This window comes from Penicilliopsis zonata, assembly GCF_001890105.1.
Source record: "Penicilliopsis zonata CBS 506.65 unplaced genomic scaffold ASPZOscaffold_17, whole genome shotgun sequence".
Classification (NCBI taxonomy): Eukaryota; Fungi; Ascomycota; class Eurotiomycetes; order Eurotiales; family Aspergillaceae; genus Penicilliopsis; species Penicilliopsis zonata.
This window is the reverse complement of record NW_019208925.1, coordinates 416,176-436,132: the sequence shown is the minus strand read 5'-3', so window position 1 is coordinate 436,132 and position 19,957 is coordinate 416,176. Positions and strand designations below refer to the sequence as shown.

The 19,957-nt window shown below is 52.2% G+C and overlaps 12 protein-coding genes across 12 annotated transcripts; 6 read left to right on the top strand and 6 right to left on the bottom strand.

Moving 5' to 3' along the window:
* Positions 1-367: 367 nt before the first annotated feature.
* On the top strand, positions 368-1,739 carry ASPZODRAFT_19180 (hypothetical protein; the record flags this gene model as incomplete). Its single annotated transcript, XM_022727350.1, has 3 exons — positions 368-940; positions 1,032-1,243; positions 1,307-1,739. The coding sequence occupies 3 exons, from the start codon at positions 368-370 to the stop codon at positions 1,737-1,739; spliced, it is 1,218 nt and encodes a 405-aa protein (XP_022578389.1).
* A 12-nt stretch (positions 1,740-1,751) lies between these two features.
* ASPZODRAFT_135913 (hypothetical protein) lies at positions 1,752-2,161 on the bottom strand. The gene has a single exon (XM_022723933.1). It carries the CDS (start codon positions 2,088-2,090, stop codon positions 1,782-1,784), a length of 309 nt encoding a protein of 102 aa, XP_022578388.1. The 5' UTR covers positions 2,091-2,161; the 3' UTR covers positions 1,752-1,781.
* Positions 2,162-2,574: 413 nt separating this feature from the next.
* ASPZODRAFT_890592 (hypothetical protein) lies at positions 2,575-3,814 on the bottom strand. Its single transcript, XM_022730344.1, has 4 exons — positions 3,194-3,814; positions 2,974-3,132; positions 2,850-2,920; positions 2,575-2,797 (listed from the first exon to the last, which is right to left on the bottom strand). The coding sequence occupies exons 1-4, from the start codon at positions 3,538-3,540 to the stop codon at positions 2,622-2,624; spliced, it is 753 nt and encodes a 250-aa protein (XP_022578387.1). The 5' UTR covers positions 3,541-3,814; the 3' UTR covers positions 2,575-2,621.
* ASPZODRAFT_890329 (hypothetical protein) lies at positions 3,504-4,886 on the bottom strand. Its single transcript, XM_022730342.1, has 2 exons — positions 4,375-4,886; positions 3,504-4,302 (listed from the first exon to the last, which is right to left on the bottom strand). Exons 1-2 carry the CDS (start codon positions 4,787-4,789, stop codon positions 3,770-3,772), a joined length of 948 nt encoding a protein of 315 aa, XP_022578386.1. The 5' UTR covers positions 4,790-4,886; the 3' UTR covers positions 3,504-3,769.
* A 60-nt stretch (positions 4,887-4,946) lies between these two features.
* ASPZODRAFT_135909 (hypothetical protein) lies at positions 4,947-6,955 on the top strand. Its single transcript, XM_022723932.1, has 3 exons — positions 4,947-5,154; positions 5,210-6,774; positions 6,827-6,955. The coding sequence occupies exons 1-2, from the start codon at positions 5,138-5,140 to the stop codon at positions 6,597-6,599; spliced, it is 1,407 nt and encodes a 468-aa protein (XP_022578385.1). The 5' UTR covers positions 4,947-5,137; the 3' UTR covers positions 6,600-6,774; positions 6,827-6,955.
* A 249-nt stretch (positions 6,956-7,204) lies between these two features.
* ASPZODRAFT_123046 (hypothetical protein) lies at positions 7,205-8,164 on the top strand. The gene is made up of 2 exons (XM_022721344.1): positions 7,205-7,298; positions 7,367-8,164. The coding sequence occupies exon 2, from the start codon at positions 7,439-7,441 to the stop codon at positions 8,156-8,158; it is 720 nt and encodes a 239-aa protein (XP_022578384.1). The 5' UTR covers positions 7,205-7,298; positions 7,367-7,438; the 3' UTR covers positions 8,159-8,164.
* Positions 8,165-8,247: 83 nt separating this feature from the next.
* Positions 8,248-9,991, bottom strand: ASPZODRAFT_73588 (hypothetical protein; the record flags this gene model as incomplete). The annotated part of the gene is made up of 5 exons (XM_022729900.1): positions 8,248-8,537; positions 8,587-8,948; positions 9,016-9,223; positions 9,280-9,609; positions 9,685-9,991. 5 exons carry the CDS (start codon positions 9,989-9,991, stop codon positions 8,248-8,250), a joined length of 1,497 nt encoding a protein of 498 aa, XP_022578383.1.
* A 1,638-nt stretch (positions 9,992-11,629) lies between these two features.
* Positions 11,630-13,320, top strand: ASPZODRAFT_135906 (hypothetical protein). Its single transcript, XM_022723931.1, has 3 exons — positions 11,630-12,457; positions 12,519-12,893; positions 12,946-13,320. The coding sequence occupies exons 1-3, from the start codon at positions 11,931-11,933 to the stop codon at positions 13,253-13,255; spliced, it is 1,212 nt and encodes a 403-aa protein (XP_022578382.1). The 5' UTR covers positions 11,630-11,930; the 3' UTR covers positions 13,256-13,320.
* Positions 13,321-13,452: 132 nt separating this feature from the next.
* Positions 13,453-14,899, bottom strand: ASPZODRAFT_889667 (hypothetical protein). The gene is made up of 2 exons (XM_022730338.1): positions 14,588-14,899; positions 13,453-14,539 (listed from the first exon to the last, which is right to left on the bottom strand). The coding sequence occupies exon 2, from the start codon at positions 14,490-14,492 to the stop codon at positions 13,653-13,655; it is 840 nt and encodes a 279-aa protein (XP_022578381.1). The 5' UTR covers positions 14,493-14,539; positions 14,588-14,899; the 3' UTR covers positions 13,453-13,652.
* On the top strand, positions 14,758-15,502 carry ASPZODRAFT_889408 (hypothetical protein). The gene is made up of 2 exons (XM_022730337.1): positions 14,758-15,190; positions 15,257-15,502. Exons 1-2 carry the CDS (start codon positions 15,023-15,025, stop codon positions 15,482-15,484), a joined length of 396 nt encoding a protein of 131 aa, XP_022578380.1. The 5' UTR covers positions 14,758-15,022; the 3' UTR covers positions 15,485-15,502.
* An 18-nt stretch (positions 15,503-15,520) lies between these two features.
* ASPZODRAFT_145805 (hypothetical protein) lies at positions 15,521-17,549 on the bottom strand (the record flags this gene model as incomplete). The annotated part of the gene is made up of 3 exons (XM_022725112.1): positions 15,521-17,292; positions 17,355-17,480; positions 17,540-17,549. The coding sequence occupies 3 exons, from the start codon at positions 17,547-17,549 to the stop codon at positions 15,521-15,523; spliced, it is 1,908 nt and encodes a 635-aa protein (XP_022578379.1).
* A 1,179-nt stretch (positions 17,550-18,728) lies between these two features.
* On the top strand, positions 18,729-19,511 carry ASPZODRAFT_145804 (hypothetical protein; the record flags this gene model as incomplete). The annotated part of the gene is made up of 1 exon (XM_022725111.1): positions 18,729-19,511. The coding sequence occupies one exon, from the start codon at positions 18,729-18,731 to the stop codon at positions 19,509-19,511; it is 783 nt and encodes a 260-aa protein (XP_022578378.1).
* Between the last annotated feature and the right edge of the window lie 446 nt (positions 19,512-19,957).

Here is a 19,957-nt window from a genome sequence, read left to right as displayed (position 1 = left end):
TTAGCCGATAGCTGATGATCCTTTTGTTTTTTCCCCTGTCGTGAGCGCAACTCAGTGGACGCGATGGGCTCGAGTTCGGTGTACGAAAGGGATGGGTCTTCTCGAGCCTTGGAGAGGTTCCTCAAGTCAACAGTAGCACAGATCATGCGCTTGTCAGGCTTGCTGAATCAGTAATTATCAGCCTAGGCTTGGTGGGTGGGATGCTCACTGGTAAAGTCTAGATGTTTCGGTGGCCATACCGTCAGACCATCAGTACAGTTAGTACACAGATATGATTAAACCATCATATTAGTTGCCTCTTGAACTGAGAGGTAGTTGCTAGCTCTTTGTCCTTTTTCAGATGGAGAGACAGCAGATCACACTCTCCATGGCGACTGGCAACTACAGTCACCATGACCTTGCCATCGACCCCCTGATCCAACTCTACTATCAGAACTTCCATCCTTCACATCCCTTCCTGCTGCCTCGGAAAGCCCTGCTAAGTCTGCTCAACACGCATGTCCCGCCATATCTTCTCGCAATAATACGGTACGTCGGCGCTCACCACCAGCATGACAGCGGTCTGCACCCGATCCTCCCTGAAGCAGCAGATACGGCGTTACATGCCTGCTCGCTCGCGACAGGGTTCACAGTGCAGGGTATGCTCCTTCTGGCGATCACAGAGCACGCCCACGGGTACGAGACCCGGGCGCACGAGACTCTCCAGCGGGCAATTGCCCTCGCTCTCCAGTTGGGGATGGATCGTCCGGAGTTCGCCCTGAAAAACAGCTTCGGCAGCGCCACTATGGCAGAAAGCTGGCGCAGGACATACTGGGAACTCTACGTGGTCGAAGGGTTGCTTGCTGCCGTGAGCAAGAACAATCGGACATGCAGTAACTTGTATACAAGGGGAGTTGGATTGAACTTCCCCTGTAACGAAACAATTTACTCTGCTGGGACTGTAAGTGTAACGCATCCGAATAATTATATTGCAGCCTATAACTAATTCGTGGCTAATTGAGTATATCTCTATCGAACCTACACCGACCCAGACGGCAGAAGCATACGAGATATCCTCCTTTGCCCATCGAATTGAAGCAATTAGGAGTCTGGACCGGGTCTTTGAAATAAGCCGTGCAAATCAATACAATTATGACGAGGTACAAGCCATCGACACCCATCTGACTTCCTCGCTGCTGCGTCTGCCTGTTCCTAGGGAAGACCTGGACGAGATGGTTGTCCAGGCACAGATGGTGATATATTTGTATGACTGCCTTTATTCCTTCTTTTTTCCCCGGGGTAATGATGTGTATACTAACTATGCTAGGGCAATGATACACCTCTACCAACCACTGTCTAGTATCCGTCTAGTATCAAACACACAAAACGGGCGGAGCGAACCTTCTCTTCCTCATAAAGATACGACGCTATTCTCTGAAAGCAAAGCCGAAACAACCAGACCAGAGATGTACGCGGTAAAATTGAACCGCGCGGCCGACATGCTCGCCCAGCTCGCGACCTTGCCCAGCCCGATCCGGCGGCGGACCCCGTTCCTGATCGACGCGCTGGCGACGAGCACGACGGTCCACACCGCGGTGGCGGTCGTGGTTGCAGGCTCGCACAAGGAAGAGCAGGTCAAGGCGAGGATCCAGCTGGAAATTGGAGCCTTGAATGCCTTGGGCGAGGTGTGGCCTGTTGCCAGGATGGTGAACAAACATCTTCTCGAAATGTATCAGGAGATGAGGAGAAAGCGTAATTAGTATCACCATTATTATAAAAGATGTAAGATCTGGCTAGACCAGTCACTGATTACTTGATGAGTATCTACTCCTCCACTCCCCCTCTAGCATAGAGTAGAGAATGAAATCCTCCCATTTCCCATCCCGGAACATACACTCCCTCAGGGCACCCTCCTTGATAAACCCCAGCGCCTCATACGCTTTCATCGCGTGGGTATTGAAGCCAAAGGCCTCCAGATCGACGCGATGGGCTCCCGCGCTCAGAAATGCAAAGCGTAATCCCCACTGCAGCGCTTCGATGCCGTACCCCTTGCCCTGGTACGGGGCTGCGAGGGCGATGGCAACTCTCGTCCTGCGATGGGGTAGTTTCATTTCAGAGAAATGTAGGAATCCGACGGGAATTGTACTAGTGTTGTTTTGTTTCTCTTCTGCTTCGGGAGGAATGCATATCATGACTGATAAGAGAGCAGGTTCCATCAAGTGCTTGCGCATCTCCGTCGAGGAAGACAGAGAGACGGGTTTCACCGGACTCATAGAGATGAGCGCGGCAATATAAGGGTCTGAGCAGATGGAGTGGATGAAGGCGTCGTCTGTTTCTTCGACGGCGCGGTAGATCAGCCGGGCGGAGCGGAAGGGTGATTCATCGGACATTTTGATTGTAAGAACGGGAGAATTATTCAATGGATACTTTGAGTAGATGGAGGTTGGAGGCTGACTACATATCTAGAAGTCCATGGATGTCTTAAATGAAGTTGTATCGGACTCCGATTCCATCTCCGAAGGATTCGTTGATACAGGCAGCAATCTATGCCTTGATAAATGGGAGATATTACCAGCCACGCTAGGTTGCAGAATTATTTCATTGGAAGACCCGATTTCATTCAATAAGATAATTAACTAATTCTAGCGCGTCGTATATCCCCCGTTGGCGAAGAGCGTCTGCCCCGTAATCCATGCCCCGTCCGTGCACAGAAACTTGACAATGGGCGCGATATCCCGAACGTCTGTCAGGCGGCCGCCCATCCCGTTGCTCTTGTGGAAGGCGACGGCCTCGGGGGATTCTTGCGGGTAGAAGAAGGCTGGTCGATTGTCAGTTGGGGGCTGGTGAGAATTAAGGGTTTCTTCACTTACGAGTATCCATGGGTCCAGGCGCAATACAGTTGACGCTGACCTGTCGAGACTGCAATTCTTTACACACGCCACTGAGAAAGTTAGCTCGAGTTCACAAAGAGAGGAGGAGAAAAACAAGACATACCGAGTGAAATGTTCGACGGGGGCCTTGCTGCCCGCGTACGAAGTATAGAAGCCTGTAAAGGCGCCCAGAAGAGCCGTGACGATGGTGATGATCTTGCCTCCGTCGGTGACATGCTGGGCAGCCTCTTTGAGGATGAAAAATGCAGCCTTGGAGTTGATTCTAGCACAACCATTAATATATAAAAAGCCGGACGTATATACATGGCATGAATTCAACTTACGCAAACATCGAATCGTACTCCTCCTCGCTGATCTCCGCAATGGGCTTCTTGAGAACCTTGCCAACCGTGTTGACGACGATGTCGATCTTGCCGAAGCTCTGCAGCGTCTCGTCGAACAATTTCGTGACCGCTGCCGCTGTGGTCAGGTCGGCCTGGTGGAAAGCGACCTTAACCAAAGGGTACTTCTGCTTCAACTCTGCCTCCAGTTTGACAGCATCCTCCTTGCTGCTGGCCGAGTTGTAATGAAGAGACAGGTTGGCGCCCGCCGCCGCCAGATCGCGGGCAATCTCTGCGCCGAGATTCTTCACGCCGCCGGTAATGAGGGCAACTTTTCCGGAGAGAGCCATGGCCGCTATTTGTTATAGATTGAAGACCGATGCAGTAGGGTCTTTCTAAGATCAATCTTCCCTCCTTTATATCTCAAACGGAGGACATCCTTGACGTAACCATTTTGCGGGCTGTGCTGTGATTGGCCAGACATAGGCTTCCGATGCGTTATCCGAAAACGGCATAGCGGCTTCATCAGACCCCGCCTGTCACAGAACATGCCAGATTCAGCTTGAGAGGATTAAAGCATCAGGAAAAGCCCAGGAAGTGGCTGGGGCTCGGTTCCAGCAGCGGCCGGCCGGATGCGAAGTCCAGGCCCGGAAAATACAGCGGTAGCTGATGGAGGTGGGCGGCGTTGCGGTCGATCCAGATGACAATCCGACGGAGCAGGCCGTCGAGGCCCAGAGCGCCGAAGCCGCCACGTAGGCGGATGAGCTGGATGAGACCCTGCATGTGGATGTTGTAGTGGTCTGTGGTGCCGAACATGGCCTCGTAGCTAGCCATCTTGGCCACGGCGCCTATCAGGGCATCGCCCAGCGCCGCCGGCCGGGCCGCCAGGGCGTCGTTGATGGACTGCACGGCGGCGTGTCGCAGCTGTAGCAGGTTCAGCCTGAGGCTGTCCGGGCTGCCATGCACGCTGGCGTGGTGCGAGGCTGCGATAAGCAGAATCACATGGAACAATGCGGGTTCGCTTATCACCAGAGGAAACCAGCGGGTACGCAGCAGGCCCTGGTTGCCGGGTTGATCGAGCTCGGGGATATCAACTGCCATATGCACCAGATCTGCATTCAAATCAGCCACAATCTCCCACCCACTTCGTTGTAATTGTCTAACCGCCGCCAATGCTCACATACAGTGATCTACCAATGACGGGAAAAAGGGTTTCCATGATACAGGGTAGGAGCGAAACGGGTCAACGCGATGCCCACCCACCAGGCGGGGGATAGGCAGAACTCGTACCGGCTCGTTGGTATCCGAGTCCAGTTCCCGGTCCCCCTGGCCTGGTGTCACGTCGTCTGCACTGTTACCGCGACGCAGGCCCGTCAAGGCGGTGCAGTCCAGCTCCATGCGAAGGGGGAGAAACTCCCCGGTTCGTCTCTTCATTCTACCGGACGAGATGGCTTCACGCCGTCGTTGCTCGTTGTGTTTTCGCCATTGGTAGCGGGTGACGTGCGACCGCACCGTGCGGTCTCCACTCGCTTTCAGTCCATCGCGTGAGTGCTGGACCGTGATAAACGTGAGGTCTATGCTTGCCGGTCCCTTCGACATCGTATCGGATCAGGAACTGATGTGCCTGGTCGACGGTGAGATGCGTTGACAGGAGGATTGAGGCTTTCCTCCGCCAAAAAGAAAAGAGGCGGTATCTGTTGCGGCCTCAGGCAGAATCGCCCCTACATAGAACTATAGGTACGGAGTATATATTAATACCAGGAAAATAATCAAACCAGGCACTTTGACTGTAGCTATTCTAGGGTTTTATTAAACAGCCAGGGGGAAAGAAATCCCATGAGGTGATATACCCCTTGAAGTACTTGTGAAACCAAACTAATGAGGAACACGGAATAAGGCATCAAGGCATCGAGACATCGACGCATCCGGCGAGGACAAATTCCTGTCATGATTATTTATAACTTCTTCTCCTGTTAGATACTTATACAGAGCAATAGACACCATGGAGAATAGACGCACTGACAGAGTCGACGATGTGGTCTCCCGTCTGCTTGGACTGGCTGGGAGTAGTAGCCGCAAACCCATCGAGAGCCTGCTATCGTACTTTGACAGAGAAATCAGACGCATTGCAGAAGCCATCCTAGACACATCCGAGGAACATGGAAAGGACGGCGAAAGTGTGTTGCTGTTGATGGCACGGAAATGTCTTCAGCAGGCCACCCAGAACGACGGTGTGTTGCAATATCACCAATATGTGGCCGAGAAGGAAACGCATGAAAATGGAAATCAAAGCATTGGGTCGACCGGTGAACTGGAATGGACCACATTCTGGAAAGAAACAGTCAAAAACTGCCCTGGACCGATCTTGTTCCATCCGCCCGCCAGCCCAACCTTCCATTCCTTTGACTTCCACTTGGATCAGACGCCGCGATATCTGTTCCGCACCTTCGACCCCAAGAGCTCAGGCCACAGCGACGATGAGGTGGTTTCCTCACCTGCCAGTGAGAATCGGTTAGTAAGCAGCAAGATGGACATCCTCTCGCTCGATGACGACCACGCATTCGCCCTCGTCAATCTGCATATGAACCCGTGGCGGTGCAAGACCAAGCCGCACCCGAACCCGGACAACTTGATGTCCTGGACCTCATCACTGCTCTACGCAGTCCAGTACGCCCTCTATCGACGGTACCATTATGGCTGCTCCTCAGAGGAGATCAAGATCTGCGTCATCGACACGGGAGACTTCCCGCGTGGCCAGTTCGTGCACGCCAAACGCCTACTGCAGGCGTACTACCACTTCCTGCACCGAAAGGACATGCGAGACAACTTCGACACCCGCCTACTGGTCTACATCTACCAGAACGGCGAGTACCTGTCTCAAGGCCGGGTCCGGCACGGTGGGCGTTCCTGTGTGGTCTCGCTGGCTCGCCTCGAGGCTGCAGGGCTGTACTCCCTGTATCCTGAGCTGGCAGATCCGTGCGGCCACGTCCAGTGGGGGGTGAGAACCGCCAATTTGCGCAGTATGTGGGCTAATCAGGAGTTTTCCACGTACAAGGAGCTGCACACGGCCCTAACGATGGCCCGGAGCTGCTTTCATTCCTTCCAACAGTTGGATCTGGCTGCTATCCTGCTCTCGTTCAAACGGCGGGAACTGCAAATGAGGAAAGACGAATCGGACGAATCAGAGGAGGAATTGGAGAGAGAGGAAGAGCAGTTCTCTTCAGTCTTGGACATGAACAAGCTGCCGGAATGGGGTCGTCAGCCACCGGAGGTCCGTCAATACCTGCTCGCGCTCCAAACTCTGCAGACTGGTCCAGTGACGGAATGGAATCAGCGGTCGAAGAATCGTTTGCCTGATGAAGAGATGGTCCAGGCACTTCAGGCTTGTTTTGCAACTCGCTCGTTATAATCTAGTAGAACATGGCAATGAGAATCTTTAGTTATGGTCACATATAACGTTCAAACCTATGGCAATGCTTTAATGTCTGGCGACCGAGAAGTCGCTGGGAATTAGGCTGTATTGATACTGATGGATTCGGCGTGTCCAGTGAGGGCAATCGTTTTCAAGAGTGAGCTGATATTATCTATAATAGCTGGTCAATGGAACAACTATTCTGCTGGCGTTTGATCACTGACAACGTTTCTTTATCCTCGTCTCTGCTGGTCAGAGTCCGATGCCGTGTTCCCCGCGTCCTCAAACTTGAGCGTGTCCTCGTTGTGTCGTATTGATGGTTCTCGACAAAGATTATGGCCCAACAAAAGTTTTGAGAAGAAAAAGCGAAAGGAGGAGAAAAAGCCGTCACGAGACATGGTATCACCTGATATTCCTTTGCCTGGGGCGCCAACATATTAAAGCAGCCATGCCGGTTTGATTCTCCTTCGTTCAATTGCTTCAGCATTCTGATTTGCTTTTGCAATTCTCTAGTCCTGATATTGAGGATATATTGAAGAAGTAATAGGTTCTGACCTGGAACCCACAGAAGATACACATTGCCTATTCTTATTTTCTTGGTTTAGCACCGCCATCAAGTCGAGATACTGCAATTCCACACGATAAGAGCAGTTATCCTTGTTCAACGCGTATCAATCTTTCAGCAATGCAATACGAGTATGATATCAACTTGAAATTAACTCATTAGGCTGAAGTATAATGACTCATCAACGGTGGTATTCTAGGCTACAATGAGTACCTATAGTACACAACACTCCTGGGAACATGACTAGTACAGAACCAAACAGAAGAAAAACATGGCTGCTACGCAAGAAATCCCCGAGATCCTCCTCCTCTGCATGGACAAGGCGTTCATCAGCGCCTTCAACGACGCGCTGGCCACGCACTGGCCCCGCCCGGCGATAAGCATCACCGCGATCAACGACCGGCTCAACTCGCTTGACCCCGCCACGACCTTCGACCTGATCGTCTCCCCCGCCAACTCGTACGGCCGACTGGACGGTGCCTTCGACCATGCGATCAGCATGGCTTTTTCCCCGCGAGAGGATTACCACGCCCTCACGCGCGCCGTGCAGCGAGTCCTCTACGAGAGATGGCGCGGGTTCGCCCCGCCAGGCACCTGTACACTTGTCCCGTTTCCGGCGGAACTGACGGTTCAAAATAACGTCAAGAACACCCGCGCCTGTAACTGGGTGGCGATCTGTCCGACGATGCGGGAACCGCATAGTGTCGTCTGGGACCGGGAGGTGGTGTACGAGTGTGTGTGGAGTCTGCTGTGTGAGGTTGAGGGCTGGAACAGACGGAATGAAAGTACGAAGAAGATCCGGCGGATCCTTATGACACCCCTGGCGACTGGGATCGGAAAGGTGAGCAAGGAGAGATGGGCGGCACAGGTGGTTCTGGCTATGAAGCATTTTGTTGACGCGTTGGAGAAGCCGGAGAGATGGGGGAATCTCCAGTGGGATGATATCGAGAGCGACGCTAAAGAGGTTGAGTCGACGTGGGAGTTAGTCTAAAGGGAAAAAAAAAATTTTATTAATTAAATGAAAGAACGATGAATTGTATTTTGATGGTTGTGTCCTATAGTAAGTCTCTCTATATCTCACTACTCATTTACAGGAGCAAATTTGGACATCCTGCGCAGTCGCAGCGAATATTTCATAAACAGAAAGGGAACAGGTAGAGCCAGGCAAGAGATCCCCCCCAGCACACTCGCTGCCGGGCCAACGCCCATGTTAAGGAACATCGGTCTGGCAGCCAGAGGCAGTCCGAAGGCAAGCAAAGAGCGTAGGAAGTTGTTCCCGGAGACCGCACTGGCCGCGTATGGTCCGTAAGTGTCGACAAGAAAGTTGATACATTGCTGGAAGACGATATTGAACCCGGCGCCGATGAATCCTGCCATACGTGTCAGCGGGACTCTAGAAATCTTACATGAAAAACATACCTCCTGCGGTCACTGGAAGAATCCAGTGATATTTAGGAGCCGCCGTCCAGCCAAACCAGAAGATACCGGTTGAGAACAAGGCGCCTCCCAGGATCATGGGAGGGAGACGGGCCTCGGGGACCGCACGACCTTTGTTCGCAGCCACGGCCTTTGCATACCGAGGCTGGTTGGCGATGTTGACAAACAGGGCGAATATGACACCGACGAAGATGCCGAGAAATGGAAGAGTGGACACAACCGTGCTCCATCCCCGGTGATCCTCGAAGACGATTGGGAATACCTCAAGCGTTAGGAAGAGAAGGCCGTACACAAACGAGGCGTAGAACGCAATACAGGTCACCATGGGCTCCGTGAAGAACATTCTATATATCAGTTAGACAGACCCACACACCCCTCATGTATATTTATACACATAAGAATCCTACTCACAGCAAAGGTCGACTTAGATGTTTGGTCACAATGTTGTTCAGAGTCACTCTGTCCTTCTCGCTCGGGTGCCAATATCTCTGATCGCCAGTACTCTCGCGCAGGCGCCGGGCTTTGCGTTTCAACAGGACCGGAGCGTACGTCTCGGGCAGGAAAAAGAAGGAGATGACGAGAACGATAAATGCCATGATAGCCTCTATATACTCTGTCCCTATAAAGTTATAGACCGTTAGTCAGTCGGTCTGGTGATCTGTGAGGTCAACATACAACGCCATCCTAGATGCGGGTTGACTGTCAACGCCGCCCCGATGAGAGGAGCAATTGTCGGACCGCCCACGATACACATCGCCATAAAAGCCATGGGTACGCCTCTCGTTTGGGGCGGGTAGATGTCCCCCAGAGCGGCTGAGACGTTGCTCATGGGTGCCGCCCCGAAAACACCACCGAGAAAACGAGTAACGAACACGCTCGCTGCGTTCTTGCTGACGGCGGTTGCAATACTGAGAACTCCAAGACCAAACACTGCCGGCAGCATCGACCATTTGCGTCCATATACCTCGCTGATCGGGGCAAACACTAACGGACCGAACGAGAATCCTTTTCAAGTCAGTACGAGCTATCGAGAGAAAAGGGGAGAGAGGAAGAGAGCAAGGTATCACTGAAAGTACAAACCTAGAACGAAAAGCGACAGTACAAGAACTGAAGTCTCTCGGTCCACACCCAAGTATACTGATAGAACTGGCTCTGCGGGCGTGATGATTGACGAGCCCACTGAGCCCAGCAGGGCCAGCATCCCCATCTCCACCGCCAGCCATGCCCGGTAGTATGGATGCCAGTTCTTGGGATCTTCCGGATCGTCCTTTTCGAACCGGACTAGGAAGGCTTCCTTGTCGTCTTTGACTCCCTCTGTGGATGGCGGCACCACTGGGGAGGGATGATTGATTTCCCCCTTCTCCAAGTCGACTGCTGGAGACAGCATCTCAGCCTGCGTGTCGGATGCCATCCTGTGTGTTGGTTAGCTGTTTCTCAGGGGTAGAGGTGTAGACTTCCACTCTGTGAGGATGCATCTTTCTGTATTTTCAGGGGCCACAGGATGGTTTTATAACTTTAACACATCCTATCCGTAATCAGGGCCAATAGTCTCATATTCCTATATGATTCGTACGTTGCGCAGCATATCCAACGTCCAGATATGTTGAGGGAATAAAAATCGTAGTACAAAGCTAATTACACTAGGCTTAGCTAGTCAGGTGACGCTGGAAATCCATGAATCATCCTGACTCTCAGCCTACAGATCATCCTTTCATCTTCTCTCTCTCTCTCTTGGTAGAGCCAGCATGGCTAGCCGGAAACAGACTAGTGGCGGCCGCCAGATGGGTCTATACAGGGTCCATAACTAGATACCTGAGGTATGTAGTAGGTTTCTACCTGGTAGATGGAGACTTTCAATCCGCAGTAGTTATTCTACTGGGTAGGAGTCAGATAATCACTATCTATAGAATATATGCATGTACATTCGTGTATACCTACTGCATTCTGTATTAGATACAGTCCGAAATTCTACGTAATGTACTACAGTGGAAATACCAGGGCTAGCCCTACCACGTGAACGCCAAGGCACCTGACCCACAAATCTTTTGGATCGTCTTGGATGGTCTCTCTTATTCTCCACATCGCTCGAGGCTTTCTTTCTTGTATCCAGTGGAATAACATCATTCGTCAGAATCGATATTGATTTAATACGAGTCTTTGATTTCTATCTCCTTGAGACCCCTGTTTCCAGGTCCTCATATCTGTGCCTAAGGAACCACGGTAGTTTCTCAGTCTAGTATTAAAACTTGTCACTACTTTGTACTGATATTAATTAGTGTTACAGTTTACTGCAGAAAAGCTCGTGATACCATGGCTTGGTGGATAGCCCTTCCCGTTGTCAAACTGACGCTTTTGGTCCTGGGATTTGGGCCACAGGGGATCATTGGCGGTATAGCTCCGACTATCTGATACAAGGGCTCATTCGGTGCTCAACAAATCAGTAACTTGGTCTTGATCTAGGCTCGCTGGCGGCTGTTTTTCAGTCTGTGATGTACGGGGGGCTCACGCCAGCCGGTGGAATCTTCGCCAGCTTGACGAGTATCGCGATGTCTGCGCCTCTCCTATGGCCATTTTAGTTCATTGCTCTCGTCGCTTCGGTATCTGTTTTGGCCTGGGGACTTCGCGTGTGGCCTTTCTGGTCGGTCGAGAACCTTAAGAGAACACTCAGTCAGGTTTGTGTAACTCTGATAAGCCGAGAATAAGAATCAGCCTGTCTCTTGCAAGTAATAAGAAAGTCTTACGGAATTGCTCTTGCTATCCATGGTTCAACCCATAAATGACACTTTAAAGCTAGTGGCGGCCGCCGCTGGTAATTGACAAATCCCAGTTTTTAAATACCCCACATATAGTAAGCGACAGCTGAAATCCCTATAATTCACGTATTTGCATTTCAGAGCCTCTGCAATACGATAACGTCATATGATTTACTAAGCTGGCTAGCGTCGGCCGCCGACTAAATGTCCCTGACTGACTTCCTCCTTCCTTCCTCCCTCTGTTAATAAGAAGCAACGAGGGAAACAAATGGCCTCGGAAAAGAACCAGCTGGCGCCTCATGTCTGCAATACGTGCAGGACGCGAAAGAAAGGCTGTGATAAGCAGTTGCCCCGCTGCGGATACTGTGTCCAGCGAGACCTGGTCTGTACCTACGACGTCACGCCGGGGGGGTTAGTAGGGGGTACGTTGCTTCCACACCCGTTTCAGGTGGGTATCGGAGCGTCAAACTGCTAGATTGATGGTGATTCTTTATGAAAAGAAAGAAAGAAAGAAAGAACTAAAATTGTGATCAGATAGGTTTGCTGACGGATGGGGCGACGAGTCTCGACGGCATGGTCAATCGTCAAGTTGTGGGTATCATCAAACAGACCCAGCTTTCTATCGGCGATATCAACGCGCGGTTCTTCAGGCATTTTCACTGCTGGTTACCGGTGATATCGCCCCGGCTGTTTCGTGAGGAGTATGAGTGCGATAGTAGAGAGCCGTCGGCGGACTTTTCGATACTCCTGCTAGCTATGTGTTTGTTGACGGCGTGCCCGGCCAGGACAACGACCCTAAGCCCGCCCATGACCCTGGATGCGCTGTATCTCACGACACGTATGCTGTTTGCTCAGGTCCAGGCGTTAATCCCTGCCTCGACGCGGCTAGTTCAGGCTGGCCTGCTCATCGCGGCGTACGAGTACGCCTGCGGCAGGCCGCAGGCTGCATTCATATCCATGGGCACTTGTGCCCGGATGGCGCACAGCATGAACCTTGACAGGAATACCAATCTAGATAAAGGTCTGCTCCTTGGAACGGCGTCCAGACTCAAGGCTGTCGAAGAGTGGAATGTCTGGTGGGGGACTGTCATTTTGGAAAGGTAACTTTACGCCTCTTTTTTGTTTAAAGCGCTTGATGAAGACACTTTTAATCAGTTATAGGGTTATCTTACTCGAATTAACTCATCAAGGTCGATCCCCCATGACTAAACACCCTAGCCTTCACTCATATCTACCCTCCGACTTGGACTATGACCGCTGTCTTCGGGCACTACCGTCAGATGTAGAGCCGTTCGAGGATCCGCCGCGGCTTTCTGGAGTTCATTCTAAAAACGTGACGAGGTTCGGTCGTCAGGCACAAGCCACGAACCTACTCGATCAGGTTCTGAGCGTGCTCCGCATGGACATGGAAATTGATCAGACGATTTCAGAGCTTAGAAGACTGGACGCTGAGCTTCAGGCATTTCTCGCCATAATGACAATCGAGTGCGGTGCTCAGCTGGGGCACTACTGTGGCGCAATGGCTACTGCCATCCGGTAAATTCTTCGCCATTTTTTTTGAACTTCCTTTTATTAATCATTGAATCAGAGCCCTTGTTCTTGTACATCAAAATATTCTGGCGAACACAGAAACTACAGACACGCTACTACATCAGAATTCCCGCGCTGCGCTGGAAACCGCGACGAAAATCATGGTTGATGTTGCCTATCACCATATAACACACCTCACACCTCACAATGTGGATGCCCTCCCGCTCTGCTGCTCATATAACCTTCGAGTCGCCATGGACCACATCGAGAATCAGTCCCGCCATTTCCCTGGCACACAAGCATCCAAGGATCTAGCATGTCTAATGGCCTTGGATAGAGCGTTTTGTATGAGATGGCGAACGTCATAGCCTGAGGTATAAGTCCTAGTGTTTATCAGTTGACTAGCTACAGTCAATCAAGATTTAACTCCCCTTAACCTAAGCCTTACGTACTGAATACCATAGATTAGCGATCTTCATCCAAAGCTGCTCTATGTCGGTAAGTTATAAAGTATACTAACATAGTCAGGTCCATTCTATAATAATACATACTCTATACTTATATTCAGCTAAATTGGACCTGAAGATCGTTTGGTTATAACTAAGATATTCAAGAGACAGGATAGTGCTTGAGCAGTCTCTCAATATGGCTTGACTGACACAGACAAATTCCAGCTCGAGGATTCATATCGGGTCCGCAATAGGCGTTAGACATCTATCTACTAAGAAGTCACATTCTCCAAAGGTTAACTCGGAGGAGGTAACACTAATTTTCATATTTCCTTCCATCCGGATACCCCATCAGATCCTCCAACTCCTTGAGATCCGGCATCCCCCCAGGACCAGGAATATACTGCAGGTTCTCCCTTATCGAGCTGGCATTCAGCCACAGCTCATTCTTGAACATGCCGTCGATGATCCGCGGTGCGTCAATGTACGTCCGACACTCGACGATCTGGTGTCGTTTGTCCCATTTCGTGACCCAGACATTCACCACATCGAAGTCGTCTCCTAAATAAGATGTAAGAAAAAAAAAATTGAACGACGGGGTGAAAGAAAAAAGTCGGCTATTCATACCTGAGTTCATCTTCCCCTTGAAGTTAATCTCCTGGACAGACCACTGACTGTTACAACCTCCATGGATGGCACGCGGGTGGATCTCGAACAACTCCGCATGATCGAGAAACATATTGCTTACGCGGCGGAGAGCGTTGACATAGAAATGGAGGAGATCATGGTAATGCCCCGCGACAGGATGGTGGCCCATGACGGTGAAGTCGACTTCCCTGTGCACGCGGGTGAACAGCTTGGTCATATCCTTCTCGAGCACTTTGAACGAGTCCCAGATCTCCGGCTGGGAGACAAACGCACAGTCCGTGGACGGGTTATCGAACACGAACCCTTCGCGGTCCTTCCATCTCCCATCTGGGGGATAAGGGTAGGGGTATGGGTTCTCTGGATGCTCGATGATGCCGTCCCCGTTGCATCGGCCGTGGGGGTCTACAATCCCCGACCCGTCACATCCGGGGGCTTCGAGACGGGTTTGGAGAGGGAGGATCCACGCGGTCATCAGCGGGGCAAGAAGCAGGAATAGAATGCTAATCATGTTGAAAAAGTATTTGTATACCGGTTGGTGGTTTTACTTGACATATCCTCCTCCTTGGTTCAACCTTCGGACATGTATTTATTCATACCACCTACTAAGTGTGCAACGTAAAAGTCCCCGGGGGTGGCACGAACAAATAACCCGACACTGCATATTCTACACGGAATGAATAATTTCCACCATTTCGGAGAGTGCTTAACCGATATTCCTGGTATTCGTGGTATAGACACTTCAGGAGCCAAGATCAGCGTAGCCATCAGCATCCCGTATCGTCTGTCCGATATATAGATCGATATGTCCGGATCCGGAAATACCGGGTATCTGTCTCAGACAGTTTGAAAATAAAAGGTTGATTTCAGATCAGAAATAGAAAGAAGGAAAGAAAGAAAGAAAGAAAGAAAAGTATATATAATGTGAGGATCTCATATAACAACCACAACGCCATTAGACCTCCATCCAGACCCGTCGCTCACAGTACGCATTGAGCGCGGCCTCGCCCATCGAGAAGATCATCGCCGTCGCCGTCCAGCATGTCCCGTCCTCGTTCAACACCCAGACCCCACGCGCCGTTCTCCTGCTCTGGGACATTGCTCATGAGGTGCTCAGCAATATGGGTCGCGGCGGGCCACATCCCTGCTGACATTTGGGAGAAGAAGACTAGGGCTAAGCTTGAGGGGTTCCATAGGGCATACGGGACGGTACATCTCTCTCTTTATCGATGTATAAGTTGATGTTTAAGTTGATGTTGACCACTGAACCAAAAGGTCATGTTCATTGTGGACCTGGAGTCTCTCGCACCACTCAAGGAACAATCCAAGGCTTTTTGCGGACAGATTCGATCCCTGGGCTTTTCAGTTTGGACAGCTCTTCAGGGAGAAGAGCTCAGGGCAAATCTCCAGCATTGTAACCCGCTCATTCACGGGGCGGTGCAGAAGCAGAGGACAAACCTTGTGAAAAGACCTTTTCTGCCGGTGGAGTGTTTGGGCAAATAAAATAGACACGATGGAATAGATAGAAACGTTTCTATTTCACAGTCTAGTTTCTCCCCGTTGGATGCTCTCCCAATCCTCTTGCGAAAAATCGACGTATCCCTCTTCTGCGGGCTTGAGCCAGAGAATCCGGTCTTTCTGTCCGCTCGTCACTTTCGAGCCTAGCAGGGCCGGGTCGACCCCTTCGTCGCGGAGGGCCGTCTTGTTCTGCTTGTGGTTATGACTGTGCGCGGGCGTCTCCGTCAGCCGTAGGAACACGGGGACAGCGTAATTCGGCAGCTTGGAGCGGGCATGCCGGGCCAGCGCGGCGAAATCAAAGGTTTTGCTTAGCAGTAGTTCTGGACGGATGTGGAGCGCCGCGCAGCCCGCACGCCCTTCGTAGTGCGGTAGCCGGACACCATATACGTTCGCCTCGATCACGCCTGGATAGTGGCCGAGCACTGCTGACACTTCAGCAGTGGAGACGTTTTCGCTCTTCCAGCGAAAGGTGTCGCCGAGCCGGTCGAGAAAAAACCAGCGGCCGTCTGGAGCGCGGCGCAGGGCGTCGCCCGTGCGATAGTAGACGTCGCCATGGCGGAAGACGTCGCGCAGGAGTTTGCGCTCCGTGGCGACGGCGTTGCCCCAGTAGCCTTGGAAGGCTGTTTCGTGCGGGAGGGCAACGAGGATCTCGCCGCCGGTCGCATAAGGGACGCGGGTGGCGAAGCCCGTCACCGCGTCGCGCTGGACGTCCCCTGTGGCCGGGTCGATGGCGACAGGCACGTAGGTCTTGTGCAGTAGGGTGCGCAGAAGCAAGCCGTGATGACCGACGCAGCCGGCCAGGTACGGGCCCTGATTGAAGTTGAACAGACCAAACATCCCCTCCGTGCTGTTGAAGAACTCGGCCACGGCCGCAATGCCGAACCGCTCGCGGCACTGCTCCCATACCTCTGGGCGCAGGCCGTTGCCGTACATGCAGCGGACGCGATGGTTGCGGTCGTCCGGGGACGGCGGTGCCGCAAGGAGATACCGCGCAGCCTCGCCGACGTAGATGATTATTGTCGCCTGGGAGTCGCGCACGTCGGCCCAGAAGGTCCGCACGCTGAACCGGCGGCCCAGCGCAACACCCACGCCCCCCACAAACGCCCCCATGATGGCCACAGCCCCCGTGCCGTGGTATAGCGGCATGCAGCTGTACCAGCGGTCGCCGTTGGGGCCGGCCACGTCACCTATCACGCCCTGGCGGCTGTAGACGACCCTATAGAACCGTCCCATGGTGAAAGCGCTTGCCTTGGGCAGGCCCGTCGTCCCGGACGTATACAGCAATATCGCCGGGAAGTCACCGTGCATGTTGAGAGCCAGTCTCTCCGGCAGGTCCGAGGTCGGAAATGCGGCGAGCCGGTCGTGGAATTCAGTGTCCAGAATGACAAGTTGCATCCCCAGACCCTGAGCATCCTCGAGCACGGCGCGGCTCTCCTCAATCCGTGCACTGCACTCTGCGTCCCCATCCACGAGCACGAGCTTCGCCCCGCTGACCGTGAGACAGTGCACCAGCGCATCGCCGCTGAGGTTGTAATTGATGGCCGCGGGTGCGCAGCCGATCCCGACCAGCGCAAGCCAGGCAATGAGAAACTCGGCCCGGTTATGCAGAAATAGCGCAGCGATCTCGCCGGGTTTCATCCCGCGGGACAAGAAAAATTGCGCGTACTGGCAAGCCAGGTCATAGGCCTGCCGGTAGGTATAAGAGCCCTCGCGGGACCAGATGGCGATCATGTCAGGGTACTGCTGCACGGTTTCCTGGAAGATGAACCAAATATTGGCCCGACCCTGGGCCGCTGGAAAAAGGGGGACGCATGGTCAGCGCTCCGATCGGAGCCAGCGACAGAGCAAAACGTACCCGCGCGAGCCAGCTGTCTCTCTACATATCGATTATTGCGCAGACTTTGAATATCCTTGGCGATGTGCCATTTGGCGTTGAGATACGCGGCCAGCGTTGCTGCACCAGTGACGGCGGCGGCGGCTCCTGAGTAAAAACAGTGAATATAGATGAGATAGGAAACCCAGCAGAAGAATGAAACATACCCAAGCTCATAGTCAGTATAATCAGTATACTTCAGATCGAAATACGAAGTATGATCAGCGATACCACTCACACTGGTGTCCACGCGATATTGAAATATGATGAAAAACCGAGAATCCCTCACGACTGTCGAGAGAACAACACAGCACTCCCAGTCGTGAACTTATTGTATCAGGTTACACAGCAGATACTGGGAATTGCCGATGCCAACACCAATTCCTCGGTCCAAGGCAGTCGGTCAGTCTCCCCGCACGGCGATCTGTCGCGGTTGACTGGTTCGCTTGCAGGCGATGAATGAGTCCCCCAATAATCATCGTCCTGTTGCTCAATAGACCTTGCAGAACTGTCACCATCCTGAATATGGATGGGTCACCAGATAGATTGAATCTTTGGGGGGTGAAAAATCCGGGGTATCTCTGCTAGAAGACAGCCACGGAAAAAAAGTAGCGTCCATCACCAGCCACTGTGACAAAGAAAGAATGAATATGATCGAGAATGATAGGGTGGTTTCATTATTGCACTCGGAGACAGACAGACCATCTGCACAGCCTCGAGCCATCGACGTTGTGTTGGGTAGATTGAAAGTCCATGGCTGCGTAACGCATCTTATCTCCTGTCCAGCGTCGCTGCTATTTTGAGCGCCGTCGGTGGAGAGAAATACTGTCTATACGCCGTACAGTCACGATACGATATTATAGACTGCCAAAAGGGCTCGGAAATCAAGGAAGCGTGGCATTTCGCTTATCTGGTAAATTACCAGACATCCCCTCCGACCGCGCTTGCAGCAGAGTTAGCGCTTTCGCCAGGGTTGCTAATGCTCGCACTGCCTCCAGCGGACCACAGTTTGGTGTGAACTCAAGCAGGGGAGCGAGTCATGTCCAGAGCGCGGTTGGTTGAGATGACGTTTCTGGAGGTAATCTGACGTGGGTTTAGCGCCCATAGTGCACCACGATAGGCTCTGCAATCCTTATTCTCTGCCCGTTCAGCAGTAGTCCAGTTGCCGGACTTGATGGAGAGCAAGGAAGCCACACCCTCGCCACGGTTGGTTTTGCAAGAAGGAGAGAAGGAAAGAGACTTTTGTCTATAAATGAGGCGTCAAGGCCCTGAAAGAGTAACTCTGACCTGTATACTCCGATCAGTCAATCGACCAGGTCAATCGACTCAATACTGTTCCAGACATATTTCTCCACCATGACAGACTTCGAATCAGGAGACCTCCTCTCCGTTATCATCAACGTCGATCCGTGTGAGCCCGATTGTTTTGGCTATGCCTCCTCGCAGCATCGTCGGTGCCGCTGCCGCACGCGAGCGTCGAACCGGGGCTATGCCGCCATTCTCCTGGAAGAGGGCTCGTACAGGCTTTGCAACGGCGAGTCAGTCGACGGTCTCTTAGATCAAGTGGCCCCCTTGCTTCTCTGCACACGTTTCCACCAGGGACAAGCGGCGGGGCTCGCGGCTCGGTGGAAGAGAGACGTGGAGAAATACCACGAAATGCAAGCGACGGCGCGGACGCGCCGAGCGACAAGGCTCGTCGAACAAACAGTCCGGAGGCAGACGCAGCGCGCAGAGCAAGAGCACCAACAAACAGACCATGAGAGTCTCTTTTTGAGCCTCGAAGAGCAAGTCAACAGGCTGCTTGCAGCGATGGAGGCACTGCCCAATCATTCCGATAACACAAACACCTCTGTACGACCGTCGGAGAGAAGCCCAGCTCCCGTCACGCTAAATCCGCCGATGTCTTCCACCAAACCACGCAGACGAGCAGTCAGACGGCGGGCAGTGGATGGAGATTGTGGGATTTGTCTGAATCCACTCCAGAGCAGCGAGGGCCACGAGGAAGAAGAGCTGACATGGTGCAAGGCTCAGTGCGGAGTCAACTACCACCGCAGCTGCATAGATGAGTGGAAAGAGACGTTCAGGACCCAGGTACGAGCGGCAACATGCCCGACATGTCGCGGGACGTGGAGGGATTAATTTTCACAGCATGGATTTGTTTGGCGTTGAGCGGGCCACAATGCCTCGTCTTTTTGATATTTTTTGTTGCTTTTTGATATCCAGCGGTGTCCTTATATTCTAATATACCAGATACTCTTTGTTTGTATTCATCGTCTCGGGAGCTGGGCGTCATGTAGAAGAGGCTCCTAGGCAGTCAGTACTATACAGGAGAGAAGTGCTAGGTGCCACCGTCAAGAGGCTTTGAGACTCTGGCGGGCTAAGAGGAAGCTGGCAAGTGCTAGAAAATGCCATTCACATAGTTTAATAGTAATCTGTCCTGTTGGTGGCGATAAAATGATCGAATGCTTCACCTGCTAATGTTGTGATGGAAAGGCCCGAGGGAGATGAGTCGGTGAGAGAAAGAAACGAACTCAGGTAAGAATTGTCGGAGTTGAAAGATAATGGCAAAAATCCGTCGGCCTTCA